At 41.0% G+C, this 15,242-nt stretch overlaps 2 protein-coding genes across 2 annotated transcripts; both read right to left on the bottom strand.

Annotated features, from left to right (window-relative positions):
* Positions 1-453: 453 nt before the first annotated feature.
* On the bottom strand, positions 454-4,688 carry LOC118301324 (collagenase 3). Its single transcript, XM_035626731.2, has 10 exons — positions 4,496-4,688; positions 3,038-3,285; positions 2,758-2,906; positions 2,560-2,685; positions 2,309-2,470; positions 2,020-2,203; positions 1,725-1,855; positions 1,480-1,639; positions 1,191-1,294; positions 454-1,101 (listed from the first exon to the last, which is right to left on the bottom strand). Exons 1-10 carry the CDS (start codon positions 4,601-4,603, stop codon positions 998-1,000), a joined length of 1,476 nt encoding a protein of 491 aa, XP_035482624.2. The 5' UTR covers positions 4,604-4,688; the 3' UTR covers positions 454-997.
* Positions 4,689-8,695: 4,007 nt separating this feature from the next.
* Positions 8,696-12,643, bottom strand: LOC118301206 (collagenase 3). Its single transcript, XM_035626480.2, has 11 exons — positions 12,559-12,643; positions 11,985-12,191; positions 11,596-11,843; positions 11,359-11,507; positions 10,503-10,631; positions 10,230-10,391; positions 9,935-10,064; positions 9,712-9,845; positions 9,466-9,625; positions 9,266-9,369; positions 8,696-8,993 (listed from the first exon to the last, which is right to left on the bottom strand). The coding sequence occupies exons 2-11, from the start codon at positions 12,096-12,098 to the stop codon at positions 8,884-8,886; spliced, it is 1,440 nt and encodes a 479-aa protein (XP_035482373.1). The 5' UTR covers positions 12,099-12,191; positions 12,559-12,643; the 3' UTR covers positions 8,696-8,883.
* Positions 12,644-15,242: the final 2,599 nt, after the last annotated feature.

The raw sequence follows: 15,242 nt of genomic DNA, 5'->3' as shown, positions 1-15,242 counted from the left end.
TCTTGATTTAAAAGAACTGAGATTTGCAGCAGACCTTTGGTTTTTCTGGGAGTTTGTTCCAGATATGTGGAGCATAAAAACTGAATGCTGCCTCTCCATGTTTAGTTCTAGTCCTGTGGACAGAAAGTGAACCTGTCCCAGACGATCTGAGAGGTCTGGATTTTTCATAGCAAAGCAGAAGATCAGAAATATATTTTGGCCCTAAACCATTCAGTGCTTTGTAAACCAACAGTAGTATTTTGAAATCATTTATTTGACAATCAGGAAGCCAGTGTACCGATCTGAGGACTGGAGTGATATTTACTTTTTTGGTTTAGTGAGGACTCAAGCAGCAGCGTTCTGAATTAACTGCAGCTTTCTGATTCATTTTGGACTGGAATTGCTGCTGCTGCAATTCTGCAAGTGCATTGTTAAAGATCATCTCAGAGATTAACCCGAGCCATACCATAACCATAATATTCCCAGTACACTGTTTTATTTGCCAGAAATTTAGCCTTTACCAGAAATACACACACAGCAGAATTACTAAGTACATGACAAAAAATTGAAACTCATTCTTTACTGTTCCCTTTTAAAGCTTGATTATATATTAAGTTGATGTATCCAAGAGAAGCCATTTAGTTACTTAACAAGCAGCTGTTGCCTACAGCAGTATTACTGTATATATTTCACATTACATGACATTTTCAGGAATATTTGATTGCAGATTTCTAGAGTAAGGCTACAATAACTCATGATGAGTTAAGGGAATAGGCCATTGCTTTGTTGCATGTTGATCGCTCTCTGTGTGTGTGTGTGTGTGTGTGTGTGTGTGTGTGTGTGTGTGTGTGAGGGTGTTTAAGCGTCCACTTTCTCATAACGCAATACAAGGAAATGGAGCTGTGCTACCTTAAACAACCAGCCTGTTGAGCTCTCATTATTAATTTAACACCAAATTTTAATTTCACACATAAATGACAATTTATTATTCTATTCATGTGTGTAGTTGGGTTGTTCTTTACTTGCAATCCATCCATTTGTAGTTTAACAGAGTTCGGATAGCTCTTCTTCGTTGGTAGGAGTACTCTGTCTGCCTGGATCCATATGAGAAGTACAAGTTACCTGAAAAGAGGGGTGCATCATTTGACATTACATCAAACAGGAACACAATGCTACAGCAGAGGGACTGTCCTGCTTTCACTGTTACATACCCTTGTTCTCAAAAGCAGCATCCACTCGATAGCCAATCCCGGGGAGCTCTATCTTTATGTATCTTGGGTACCCAAAATCCATTCTGCCCCTCCTTTCATTATAGCTATGAGTAAAATGAGGAGGAGTGTTCATCAGGACATCTGATTCAACAACATGGCGGCGCGCATGGACACAGCGGCTCGGTGCTCCAGAGTTAGATTCTTGTCAGCATAGTACTACTTATTCTCTTATGTCTTATTTCCATATAGGGATTCAGCTGATATGTTTATGGCTTTTCACATTACTCACCTCCAGTATTTGTTGTTCGCAAAGAGAAGGGTTTTGCTTGTAACTGACACATGGACAGCTGCATCTACCTTGGTGACGTATGGAGGGAAGCCAAAGTCGGTGATAGGTCTGGGATAACCAGGTAGGACAGCATCTCCTCTGATCCCCCAGTAATGATCCCCTATGACATGAAAAGGTTGTTTATTCCATTGGTACCAGCATTTCATAATCGTTATTCCTTGTTTTTAAAGTCAAAAAGAACAAACCTTCAAAGAAAATGACTTTATTTCTTTTCTTATACTCATAAGCAGCATCAACATTGCTGATTCCAGGCCAGGCAGACTGAATACTCTTCATAGTAATACCGTCCCAGGAGCTACTCCTCTTCCAGAAATGTCTGGCAAAGAAACAAAAAACACCATGATAAGCTGACTGTGCTACACTACTAAGGAATAATATCCTACTAAATGCATTTGACTTTGAAAATAACAACCCTCTGGAATAGCATGTTTATGTGAATCTTAAATGACTAAATAAAAAACTAGTACATAAATGTCTCACCCATTTTTAAAGAAGTAAAGACTTCTCCGAATGGAGGTTGCAGCATCAAAAACCAGATTTGTGCTGCACCTGTCTGGTATGGGTTCAGGATCTGGTTCAGGTCTAGGTTGGGGTTCTGGCACAGGTCTTTTGGTAGGCTGTGGATTTGGGTCAGGTTCAGTCGGTGGTTGAGCTGCTCTGATTCCTTTTGGAGGTTTAGAAAACAGTGTGTATTTGTGCTGTCATGAAAAGTGCTGTTTTTATGATATAATAATACCATGAGTCGCAAAAATTTGATTTGGGCCCTCACCGTAGATGGCTTGTATTCCCAGTCTGTCATCATCTGGCAACTTGTACCCCTCCGTGTTCACATATTTGTAGATGGGAAACATCAGAGCTGTCTGGACCTGAGAGTGGGCCAGTCCCAGTGCATGCCCAAACTCATGGGCTGCCACCAAGAACAGGTTGGCTCCTGCACATACACACTGATAGTTACTGTGGATTCTTAATCAGTTGTCAAATCCCATCATCTCAAAAAACTTGTTTCCTGAATGTCAGCACCTGATGAGGTCAGAGTCCACTTTTCATCGTCATCAAAGTGGGTGTCACCTCCATGGCCTTCTCCAGGGGAGAAGGCATGTGCCAACACCCCGCCCTGCCCATCGAATGGTGCAAAATCTCCATGGTCTGGTGAGAAGATGGAGTAACATTACCACTAGATCAAATATTTTCCCAAAGGCACTGAAGCTGCTTTATTACCTCGTCTCTTGAAAATGATCATAATGTCAGCAGTGCCGCTGTTAATCTGCTTGAAATCCAGAGGAGTGATGTCACTGTAGAGTTTCAGAGCCTTGGCTATTGCAGCATCCACGTCTCCTTGATTCAAGTCTGGAGTGTAGTTAGTTATCCTTCATGTAGTGTGAGAGTGAAAAGGTTATGAGTCGTTAAACTGGAGCTTTATTGTGTTTTGTGTGTTTGCGTCAACTGCATGAAGGGACCTGTTGCCCCGTCGTTCTGACATGGAGATTTTGTGTCGTACCTGTATGTGACCAAAGTCTTATCCCACTTTGGTTGACCGTCGAAGTGGCCATATCGGGTCACGTCTGTGAAACCACAGCGGGGCTGAGCTATTACCTCAAGGGTGTTAGAGTCCAAGTGTCCCGTCACTTCCATGCCAAAAAATTCCTGCATTTTTCTGAGAGTATCTTCGAAGGAGTCAAGAGAACTGCGCCAGACACTGCTGGGTGCACTGACACCCACATCAGAGAAAAACTGAGACAGATAGTCCTGGTAAAAGGAAACGTATGAAGATCAAACTTCACAAATTATTCAATGAGTAATAATTTACCTTTTTAAAAAATTGAGACAGAATTTTGAGAAAATGAAAAGGAAAAGGTTAAAAGCAATGTCATGAAATCAAACCCAACTTATGATACCGTTATTGGGCAGGACTTTTTCTGCAATAGCCATTCAATGTATTTACAGTCAGTAATTGTCCTTTCCACTGTTTAAATGTTCGAGTTCAGCATTGCTACTTCACATTAAGAGCATTCAACTCCCTTGTCTCCGGGGTTATAACACTAACACTGACCAGTCATTTACTTGCTTTTACAAACCAACACATTCTCATTACAGACATTTGTAATATTACAGGTAGTATTGTAATCTTATGCCATCAAAAATTGCAAATCAAACTCCCCATCAAGAAAAACCAACTGTATTTTGGTCCTGCGTCCAGCTTTGTCCTACCAAGTAGCTGCATCAGAACTCTGAAACCTGCAGTGTAAAACCACGCTCGCTCCTTCACAATGGCCGTGACCAAATCCACCCAGATGTCCTGAGGATAATATTTGTTGAAGAGCTGGCACTCACTAGTTAAGGCCATTAGTTGACTCTAATATAGTTGCAGCACATTTAAAACAATACATTTTTATGTGCTTATAGAAAAAAAAACCTATCTAATGAAAATGCCACATAAAAATGCCTGTGCTGAGAATCTGCGGTTGTCTGTGAAACAATTTGATGGCTCAAATTGCTGATCATGTAAAACATTTCCATTAACCTAGGAAAAAATCCACAGATAAAGTCTCCTGCATCACAAGGCTGGGCTGAAGTGTCCCATGCAATGTGTGACAAAGGCAGGCACGCCTGCAGACTTAGGTTCTCTTGTTTACTCTGGCCGAGGCATTTTTAATTTCCAGAGAAAAACATGGTACATGTTATTATCTGCAAGTCTTAAGTTTGAATTGTTCAAATTGGTTTGAATCCCGTTAAGCTGACTTTAAATGCCAACAGGCTTCAGTAGGTAATTCATATTTCTGAAAAAATAAAGAATACATTTTTCTTGTCCATGTTAAAATTTTAGTGTGAAACTTTATTGTTTGACGTTGTTGAAATCGATAGTTCTTACAAACTCACAGAAAAATACATTATGCTCTTCTCTCCCTGAACACCAATAAACAATGCAATATTTCAAATATGAGAACACCTGGTTTACCTGGGCTTTAGAGAGCTCTTCTTGGCTGGGTGAAGTAGTGGGCACAGCTCCACAGAGTGCTACAACCACTACTACCATCACTGTTTTAACAGCCAGTGCACCTTCCATGGCTCCTTCTTCTCCAGGTACTTTCTTTACTCTCCCTCTCAGGCTATGCCCGGATTCTGTGATGCAATGCACTTGATTTGTTATGTCCTGAAACTTCAACGTCAATTCCAGTGTTTTGGATGTGAGAGCGGAGAGGGATGCATGATGGGACAATAAAACATTCCTGCAAGTGTCTGAACAGGCCCATTAGAAAAACAAGGCAAAAATAATAACTGCAGTAATGAGAGAGGGACTTGGAGGGGAGAAGAGTTAAGATGTGGAGTTGGAGCAACAGGCAGTTTGGGCCTGTATGAACATGATGTTGTTCAGAAACTGTACTGTATGAACCATCAACAACAGAGGACAAGAGTTAACATCAAGTGTTACTTTGTTTTGATCGTGAAGTAACTACAACTGTTGCTCTTTGCTCTGCCACCTCACTTACATAGATTGTTCTCTTTCAAACATTTCAATGAGAACATACATATTGTATCCCCGTCTCAGCTTATTCCTTCAGTTCCTTTTAATTTGTGTTAAAATTCATGAAGATACTTGAACTTTTACAGACATGAGGGGCAATTATAGCAGCAATAAGAATTGTATGGGTTGAAAATTGAATGCACACGACTGAAGCACAAACGTTCTTCTAAATAGCATTTTCTTCTTTTAATTTGCAACAGGCATAGTCCAGACACCTGCTGCTAATAGGCACAGAAAAACTGTCTATCAGCTTTGATTGTGTTGTTTATCAAAAGGGACTTGTATTATGAGACTCGTGTCTATGAATGTATTTCTACAGCCCCTAGACGTACCTAGATGGCTTATTTGATCCTGGGGCTGTCTGGGAGCACCTCCCTCTACAACTATATTTGTCTCTGATGAGAGGGTTCGTGACATGTAATGTAAACTAGGGATCGACCGATATGGATTTTTTAGGGCCGATGCCGATACCGTCTTTTTTTCATCAGCCTTAGCCGATGACCGATACGGACTGACGATTTTCTTGAGCCGATATTTGGAGCCGATACTACTTTTGCTCCCTCAATTTGCATCATAAAAATTACACAATGATGATAACAAATGTTACGAGTCTCAATTTAAAAAAGGAACATTTATTGAACTTATGAAAACAATATTTAACAAATTTTGACAACAAGTGAGGTAGAACAAGTAAAAAAGTGTTCAGTGCTGAAAATACTGAAAATAAATTTTTAAACATAAATAAAATAATGACACTATTGCACACAGTAGCAACAAGAATCTCTAAGATCAGGAAAATGTAAACAGCAATACAGATTACAGAACAAAAAACAACTTAAAAAGAATTGTGCATAATATGCGTATTGCCCCACTTCCAAAACTCTTTACCCCACACACCCCTCACTGAAAGTGCTTAATACTCCCAGTTTAGGAGCTGCGGGTTATAATGGAGGCTCCACATATTAGAATGAATTCTTCATCTTTGCCTTTTCAGCCCCCATGCTCACCAACAAATTGCGGAGGTTGCAGCGAGCTTTTCCTGGAGCCGGCTCGGGGAAATGCTGCCACACTGGATTTGTTTTCTGAATCTGCTCTGCCATTTCTTTAAAAAGAATAAACAAAAACTCAGATCAGTGTCAATCTTGTGCAATCATCTTACATTCATATCAGCCAAATTATGTGTGCATCATATGGATGGGTGCATATGGTTAACTGTGCAAGGGGAAAAGGCTTCCTTCAACATCTACAACACAGACTTGATGATGCATTGCTTGCAGACATATTATAAGACAGATATAATCAGTTCATCACAAAATCTCCTTTGTCAACAAATTTAAATAATTTAAATAATTTAAAATAATAAACCTGAAAAGTGGCCATTGAAATAAAGTGCTTGATTTGTAATCTAAGACTGCCATGGTTACAATTTTCCTACATAGAATAAAATGAGCATGTCTTAGGCTACTATGCCACCTAATATGCAAAGACAACACACTAGTATGTCTAAACGAAAATGTAAAGGAAGCTGCCAGAATGGCAACCCCAGAACATAAACCAGCAGAGGAAAAATAACGCAATGTCAGATGCGCACTAAGCAACAAATTCTCCATGTTTCTGTTCTAAACTGCATCGACGTTAAAAGGAATAAATATTCAACCAAGTTTAAAACATTTCTCTCAAAGTTTTAAAAGCTCTCCTTCAGGTGGCGCAGCACTCTCATACATCACTGTGATGCGTGTGTGTCCCACTGAGTGAGACGCACACACACACACACACACACACACACACACAAACTTTTGTCTGGGAGCTTACGCTGACTGAAAAACTCAACCACCGTTGAACTGGATCGCTAACATGTGCAAACGGCTCTAAACACAAGTAAGGCCTACACGGTGCACTTATGTCTGGTACATGATACACGTTAGCACAAATTAATAATCAACTACGTATAAAATCATATCTCTCATCATGAAAGCTCTTCTTGAGGAGGGGGGGGGCGGCTCTGATATCACTGCGATGGCAACCCCGCCCCGCTCTAAGTAGGGAGAGAGGGAGACACACACACACACACACACCTCCTTTCAGTGCATGCGAACTCCTGGGTACCCAGATTACACTCGTCCAAACCTCAGCCAGGTGGTCGCTAAATAAAACTCCCACAAACACCACGGAACAACGTCGGCATTACTTAATCCTATGACCAGTGTTCGTAACAGCCACCGTATGAACACATACAGCCACAATGGCAAGCAGTTTTATAGACGAGGCATTCGGCATTCCTGCTTAGTTGCAAGCAACACACATATAGAGCATGCATTTGGCATTCGTGTTTCCACCTTCAATGTGTATGGCAATATTTCAGCTAAGTTAAGCAGTTAAAAGATGCTCTGAAAGTTTCAAACTTACCGTTGTCTTGAAGAGCAGTGGGGGATGGGCAAGGCGTGGTCTGCACGTGAACTGCAGCGTCTCCAGCAACACGGAGCGGCCTGTGGACGCGTCTGTAAAGAATGGCGGGAAAAACTATCGTCGAACGTGGCAGCCGCGCATCGGCCGATGCCGATACACGTAAAGAAAGCAAACATCGGCCGATACTATCGGCCAATCTCCCCCTGATTAAGACTGCACGACGGATCTGCTTCAAGAGGCAGACACACTGAGGAAGAAGAGGAGGAGGAGGAGGAGGAAGAGGGGGAAGAGGAGGAAGAGCTGCCGCTTACCTTAAGGGCCTGAGTAAAAGACTGTTCGTGTGATCAAGGTCAAGAGGATTGTTGTAGGACCCAAGGAAACCAAGGAGGGACACACTCAGTCTCACGCGGAGAAGAGCGGACTGTTCGGAGACCAAATACTCACAGGCCCAGCCTAACCCCTCTCTCTCTCCAGGCCCAGTAGAAGTGGACCACTACCCCGTTCAGGGAGGAATTTAAGTTATTATGCCCCACCTGTTATGAAATAAAAAATATATAATTTTTTTGAAACGTGACTGACATGCTCTTTATTCCAATTGTTGGTCGACATCACCTCGAGTTAAGCCAGGCCTCTCTTAGATTGCGAAATGATCCAGACTGTTCTCAACTGTTGATTGTCTTTCAATAGATGTGTCCAAGTCGCAGCTTTTGACAATTTGCCATATTGGCCTGTGTTAATCACCATTATACACATAGTACAAGTGATAGGCCAACCTGCATTTGCGCGTCCGGCATGATGGACGAGGTGTCCTCATCAATGTCCTCCTGTAGAAAAAATTATATAACACAGTCGGGGAGCAGGGAGACAGGTTTCCCTAGGGCCGAACTCTTTTTTCTTCTTAAGTTCAGTGCAGCAACTCGTCTGCTAGCTGTAGCTCTGAAGCCTCTGCTCCATTTGTTTGCAGTGTAGGAGACCAAAATTCAAAATCTACATGCTCAGGTAATGCCAGTGAAATTTCTTGAAAATTAAATGTACATGGATAAACACTGAATTCAGTATTACATTCATTTTGGTTAGCATTGTTTTAAAATATAAACAACCATGAGTTATCTTAAAAGGTTAGACACTGTCAAGTTTTTCCTTTTTTCAAATTTCCTTTGCTTTTCTTTACATGAACACAGCATCAGCCCTGCATAGCACTCTACATTAAACAGAAACGTAGACAAGTTTGAAAATAACATCCAACTTTATTTATAATCACTTTGTATAGGTTTACAGAGCTGAATTATTTTATTTAATTATCTAAAATATAATATTGAAAATAGAAGAAATAAATATGGTGTACCGTTTTAACACTAAGTCATATATTCACTCTCATTCGAGTACAAACAGCTTATGATGTAGATGGTCAAACACTAGTAGTTAGTGCAGCGCAAGAAGTAGCTGTTCCTCAACACACGGAACAACCTCCCAGTCCTCAGGTCATACTCAAACATGTAGGGTCCACTGTAGATGTAAGTAAAGCCTGCAGAACAGAAGCTCAATGTTAATGTCTTTGATGGGTAAAGGGATAGTTTTGTAAAAGGTATATATGAATGTTTGCTTTCTTGTCAGAGGTTAGAGGAGAAGATTGATGGCACTCTCATAATTGGATCATAAGACTATTTCTTGGCCAAGGAGATTGCCTGGCAGCTGATGGAGACCATAGTTAGCCACAGGCACCCTGGCCCAAAAAGAAAAGTTTTAAGGCGCACTGATTCATTTGTCTGTCAGCATCTTGTCATGTCAGTAGCTTACCTCTGTACTGGAAGGCTGCAGTCACCTTTTTGTTCAGTCCAGAGAAGGTCCGATCAATACGTTTGGGTAATCCCTGGTCCAAAGTCTGCCTGGCATCATCATAACTGAAGTAACAGACAGAAATTTGATCTATCCAATAAGCTTAGAGGGTAAAACAATTATTATTCTAAAACAGAAATAAATCTTTACTTTGAACTCACCTGAAGTAATAGATGCCAGCAAAGAGTAGAGTTTTGCCAGATTGTACGTCATAAAGAGCAGCATCGATTTTCTTCACGGTTTTTGGAAGACCAAAACTTGTAAGTCTTTTAGGATAGCCTCGCATTGGATTATAGCCTCTGAAGGCCCACACTTTGCGACCTGAATGGAGAAAAACATTAAAAAACTGAAAAGAAACTTGAAATAGTGTCAGATTTGTGCCCCTGTGAGATAAAGAGAACACATACCTTTAAAGAAAAATATTCTGTCTGACTGCTGGCTCTCATAAGCAGCATCAATATTGACAGGGGCACTGGGCCAGAAGTTTGTGATGAGGCTTTGCTGAGGGCTCCTGCTCTGAGGGTAGCTGCGCCAGAAGAAACTGCAAACACAAGCCTTATGCTGTGAAAAAATCCTAATAGAGACTGTATTTAGATCTTTTAGCATTTGTATGTACAAAATGTACGATACCTGTCTTTGAAGAAGAACATCTCTCCTCGCAGGGTGGTGACAGCATCCAAGACCATGGTTGAATCACATGCATCAGGGGTGATGGGGGCAGGAGGCTCAACTACAGAGGGATCCTTAACAAGATTTGGCCCTGGAGGTTAAACAAAATGAGGCGCCAGATATTTAGAAAGCACTGCAACAGATTGCAACAAAGCCCGAACAGTTGAGTAGCTTTACAATAGACTGTGCAAGAAGGATTTTGTCCAAGTGGCGGTTGTGCAAACAGCAAGTGATGGTCCAGCCAGTTAGTACTAACCATACAAGGACTGGATGCCATTCACATCATCCCGTGGCAGAACGAAGGTGTCAGGGTTTCGGTAAGTGTACACAGGGTACATGAGCGCACCAGGATCATCAGAGTGAGACAAGCCCAGGGAGTGGCCAAACTCATGGGCCGCAACCATAAAGAGGACGTAGCCTACGGCAGAAGACACAGATTTACAGGCGAGTTACAGCATGTTATGTCAAAATACATGCTCACAGATTCTGTAAAATACCTCAGCATGCACATCGTAAATAACAAACTCACCTGCGTTGGAGCGGAAGGTGAAGGTCTCATCATCATCAAAATGAGCATCTCCTCCGATGCCAGGAGCTGGGGCGAATGCATGAGCAAGAGTGCCATCACGGCCATCAAAGGGGTAATAATCTCCATGAGCTGTTGAGTGAGAGAATATTCAGATCAGATTTTAAAGGCAAGAAAAAAATCCTTTGTGCATGTGATGTTGTTGTCTCCTGCACTGGTTGCATTCTTGTAAAGACCAACAAATCAGAAAGCATGGCCCGAATGCATCTTTTTACTAAATGTTGTATCATCTACACTCTTAGTGTGTGCAGTTCACAACACAAACATGTCACAACAGCTTTTTTCACAGTATGGAAAAATAGCTCCGAGCTCTGACATGCCACTGTGGGATGACTGTTGCCTCTTTGTGGTGTTGACTGATGGACACTATATAAATATGCTGTAACAGTAAAAATGATCCTCATTGAGTAATTCCTCTTATGTTTCTTTAAAATTCCACTCTACCAGATTTCATATGGAATAATATTGCTTTACTCCATTACATGTACATGGCAAGTGAAGTTTCTTACTTGCACCAAGTTTTCACATGCTAAATAAAAGATAATATGATTCTATTCTATGCAATATGATTCTATTATACCCCTTTTGCACGCAAAGTACCAACATTGTCTCCATTTGGAAGGACTACAACAGGAATATTGTGATAACATGTATTATTGAGTAATAATAGCTAATGTACCACAATAAGACAATCTGAAAGGAGCCATCTGCATAATGAGTACATTCACTTTTGATAGTTTCAGTATATTTTGCTGATAATACGTTTACATAAGGAAAGGATAAGTTGTTTTGCGCTCACATTGGCGCCCAAAGGAGATCATGATGTCAGCGGTGCCAGTGTAGACTCTTGTAAACCTCAGGGGAGTGACTTTTGCCCAAACCTCCAACGCTTTCTCTATGGAGTCATTCACCTCTGATGTGGACATGTCAGGTGTGTAGTTTTCAATCCTGCAGGACAGAAATGTAGTAAACAGGGTTATTATATAGACTCAAAACAATTACTCTGGCTCACACATCCTCTCTTCTAATCATTCACCTGTAGGTAAGGCTTTTTTCCTCCCACTTGAGGTTGCTTCCAAACGTGGAGAAACGGGCAATGTTGCCATCTGGAACGCCACAGCGGGGCTTCTTCATCATGGCAATGGTGTCAGTGTCCAGCGCCCCGGTGATCTGGAGACCATAGAATCTCTGCATCTCAGACAGCTTCTTTTTCACCGGGCTGATCCCCCGTCTGGATGATGGACCTCTTTCCTCTGTCAGGTTGAAGAATTTCTTCAGGTAGCTCTTTAAAAGATGACGAGAATTTCGCAAGTCCACTAATTGTCTTTCAATTTTGTGGAGCGATGAAAGTTTGAATTCGCTCCACTCTTCTTAAATGCAAAACATTGAGAACACATGCAGACAAGGCACAGGAGGAACACTTACCTCTGCAAAGCCTTCATCTTGCACAGTAACTTCTGATACTGGCTCACAGTAAACTGCCACTGCCAGGCTCAGTAAAATGCACAGACTGGTAGACCTCATCCTTCCTTGTTGCATGTCTGCACTGGAGTCCAGCTGCTATATAGGCTGAGAAACTGTGGGTGGGCGTGTTGGGCAATTTCTTCTTTGAGTCACTGTACATTTTCCGTACTGAAACAACAGGGTGTGAGATAAAAATGTATGTTTTAGGCCCCAATTGGATTAATATCATAAGTCATGTAGAAGTCCAGATGCAATGAAACAACTGCAAGTTAAACTCAGATGCTCTCAGTATTGTGCGAGGAGAATGTTGACAATCTTCTTTATCAGTGCTGTGCTCAGTGCTCATACACAGTATAGTTTCTAAACAGTTAAATGGGTTCTAGTTGTTTAAGATACAGCTACTCAATATTTTCCATTTTATTTTTAACATTTTTACTCACATCTTTGTCTGTTGCTTTACGTTTTTAAGTAAGACACTGATATGCTACAGAGATTGTTAAGGGGGTATGGCATGCATTTAAAGGTATTTACTCACACACTGTTCTCTCTCCCTCAGGCTACTGTTTCTGTTGGTAACAAAGTTATGTCCTGTGTGACTAAATGGCAGCAAGTTGGGTCATGTCTTCAACACAATCCCTGTTATCTCAGCTTAAATCAACCAGACCATTGCCATTACAAAGTCCTTATGACAGGTCTTGGAGGTTTTGAGGATACCACTGGTATTCACTCATCATACCGTGCAACTTAACTCATTGTGTAACAGTTAGGTTTATTGTTGTGACTAATTCCTGTTAAGTTTCAGTCAAATGACGAAAGCTCTGAGTCAGTTTATGCTGCAGCACATGGATGGGGTCTGCGCTGCACAAAACATCTGATACTTTTTCACTTCTGGGAGAAGGTATGTATGTACTGCTGGATGTACAATATTCTTAGAGCATCTCCATTTTCCAGCTGTTATTAAGATTCCCTATGTCTCAGAGTTACTTAAATTAAAGCACCAAACAAATTGTTCAGATGCTTTAAATTTTTTTACCACTGAAAATAAAGGTGTGGTGGATTCCGAAAGTCATAGCTCTTTTTCCTGACCTCTTTTCCTTCACCTCAATTGAAAAGCCAACAGCGGCGCTAAGAGACTCCGACTACACTAACACTATGCTACATAATTATGCGACGGTCGATGTTTTTGACGTGTGTCTGCCGTGGTGAAACTACACATTTCCAAAGATGGACTACAAAAAGCGCATCTTATAGGCTATTCCACCCTGTGCGTTCTTAGCTGGTTGATTCATGCAGGCTAAACATGGACACAGCGAAAAATATTTATTTATTACCAAGGTTGGAATTGAAATAAAAACAATAATATTGGCTACAAAAGTAAAAGGAATAGGTTGTCACATTGAAAATGTTTGCTCACGCTCCTGTCCACTCATATTAATCCACATGATCACCATATGGCATGAGATGGAAATGCTTCATAGGCATGGTAACTTACATGATGACTTGCATCCCTTCTCGGTCATATTCACACTCTTCATATTCTTCTTCTTCGGATTTAACAGTTTAAGTTTGTCCATGGCGCGTCACTTTAAATATTGCTGCCGCAATGAATTGCGGGGCGGTTATTTCTCCTTTTCATTAGCATAGGAAGGTCCAGTGTACCCTAAAGGAGATGGGAAAGGAAGCATTGAAGCACCTCTCCTTACATTTAAAGAATTCGACAAGCTGTTACCATGGCTGCCGATGAAATACTTCCAGGTCATTTCACTCAGTGAGAAACCTTCCTAACAAAAATTGACTATTAGACCGCAGGGATGCATGTTGAGTTGATCAGATAACATTTTCACACAAACAAGTCCAGCACCAATGATGGGTATAACAGCTTGATTAATTGTACATTGATCACATGCTGTTTCCTAGAGCAGTAGGATTTCAGGCGTTGGCAGCTGGAGGAGCCAACATTGCTGGAAAGTCCACCACACCACCTTCCTCTCAAATCTTTTTAAAATTCTTAGTGGCAACTTTATTTGTTCCTGTGTAGTGATGTCATGATGTCATTTCTACCACATGATCAGAATTGATTTTTGCGACCTATATAAGCTTTTTTAGTGGTGTCTTCTTTTTAACTTTTTCATGATATCACTTAAAATAATCTACACAATAATCTTCAGGATGAATCAGAAATACATTGTCTCTGTAGCCCTGTTATATTTTGGAAAATATGTTTTTCGGACCAAATGTTTATTGACATTGACCTTTGAACACCAGTAAGAGGTAATAACGTGTTTACTTTGACATCCTTACCCTCCTGGTTATATATCGGGTAAAAATTTGTTCCATTTTTTTCGATCGGTGTAGTATTACCAGTTGTATGTGTTTATATGCAATGGCTTTTCGTGCCGTGCTCCGGCACGAGGACACACACGACCGGTCGGGGAGAGAGACCCAGGTAGAAGTGACGATCCCCAGTGAGGCTGCACAGATCAGTATGGCGTTCTGGGATCCACGGGGCTGAAGCGCGCTGTGCAGGACTCAGTCCTCAGTTTTCTGAAGCCGCCACAAACTGCAGTTCACCTGATTATTCAGAGTTCAACTCAGACAGAACCGTGAACCGGAGAACAACACACAGTTGTCGTGATTGCCAACGTCTCTCGTTGATGATTCCCGGCCGCAGCTGCTACAGAACCATGATCAGCTGTTTATTAAAAATGTTCCATGGTAATAACTATTGTAATGTTTGCCCTCTGGCACAAGGTTAAATCTGTTGAATAAATGGATCCCGATTCGCTGATCGTTGACGCACGTTTATTCACTCACTTCAGGTAGCATGCCACAATAACAGTGCCATGTGCATCGGGACATATCACCCGGTTTATGGCAAGCGGGAGGGGACAAACTTATGTAGTAGCTAGTGCTGTCAATCAATTTAAAAGAATTAACTCATTAATTAATTGCGATTAATCACATTTTTTTGTTAAGACCGAAGTTTGTAATAATGGATATTTAAATGGAAAGTGATGGATTTAATGTAGAATCAACACAAAGCAAGTATTTAAATTCAAATACTATTGTTTAATAGCATCTTTTTAACTTTTGAGAACAGATTCTCTCCTGTGAACTACAGATTTCCAATAAAACATACTTTAAACTCCTTAAACTCCTTCCTTATCCGTATCTATCTTTAGCCAGGATGGCTAATGGCTAACGGTTATGCGGCACACG

This window comes from Scophthalmus maximus, chromosome 2 (assembly GCF_022379125.1).
Source record: "Scophthalmus maximus strain ysfricsl-2021 chromosome 2, ASM2237912v1, whole genome shotgun sequence".
In the NCBI taxonomy this organism is placed as follows: domain Eukaryota; kingdom Metazoa; phylum Chordata; class Actinopteri; order Pleuronectiformes; family Scophthalmidae; genus Scophthalmus; species Scophthalmus maximus.
Note: the sequence above shows the minus strand (reverse complement) of the source record. Positions and strands in the feature narration are given on the sequence as shown.

Bases quoted from the DNA above. Each gene is read 5' to 3' on its own strand.
- LOC118301324 (XM_035626731.2), bottom strand. From the start codon at position 4,603: ATGGAAGGTGCACTGGCTGTTAAAACAGTGATGGTAGTAGTGGTTGTA. The intron at 3,286-4,495 runs GTAAACCAGGTG...TCCTTTTACCAG, and splicing joins AAGAGCTCTCTAAAGCCCAG to GACTATCTGTCTCAGTTTTT. The intron at 2,686-2,757 runs GTAATAAAGCAG...TCTTCTCACCAG, and splicing joins GATCATTTTCAAGAGACGAG to ACCATGGAGATTTTGCACCA.
- LOC118301206 (XM_035626480.2), bottom strand. From the start codon at position 12,098: ATGCAACAAGGAAGGATGAGGTCTACCAGTCTGTGCATTTTACTGAGC. The intron at 10,632-11,358 runs GTGAGCGCAAAA...CTCACTCAACAG, and splicing joins GATCTCCTTTGGGCGCCAAT to CTCATGGAGATTATTACCCC. The intron at 9,370-9,465 runs GTGAGTTCAAAG...CTGTTACTTCAG, and splicing joins GCTGGCATCTATTACTTCAG to TTATGATGATGCCAGGCAGA.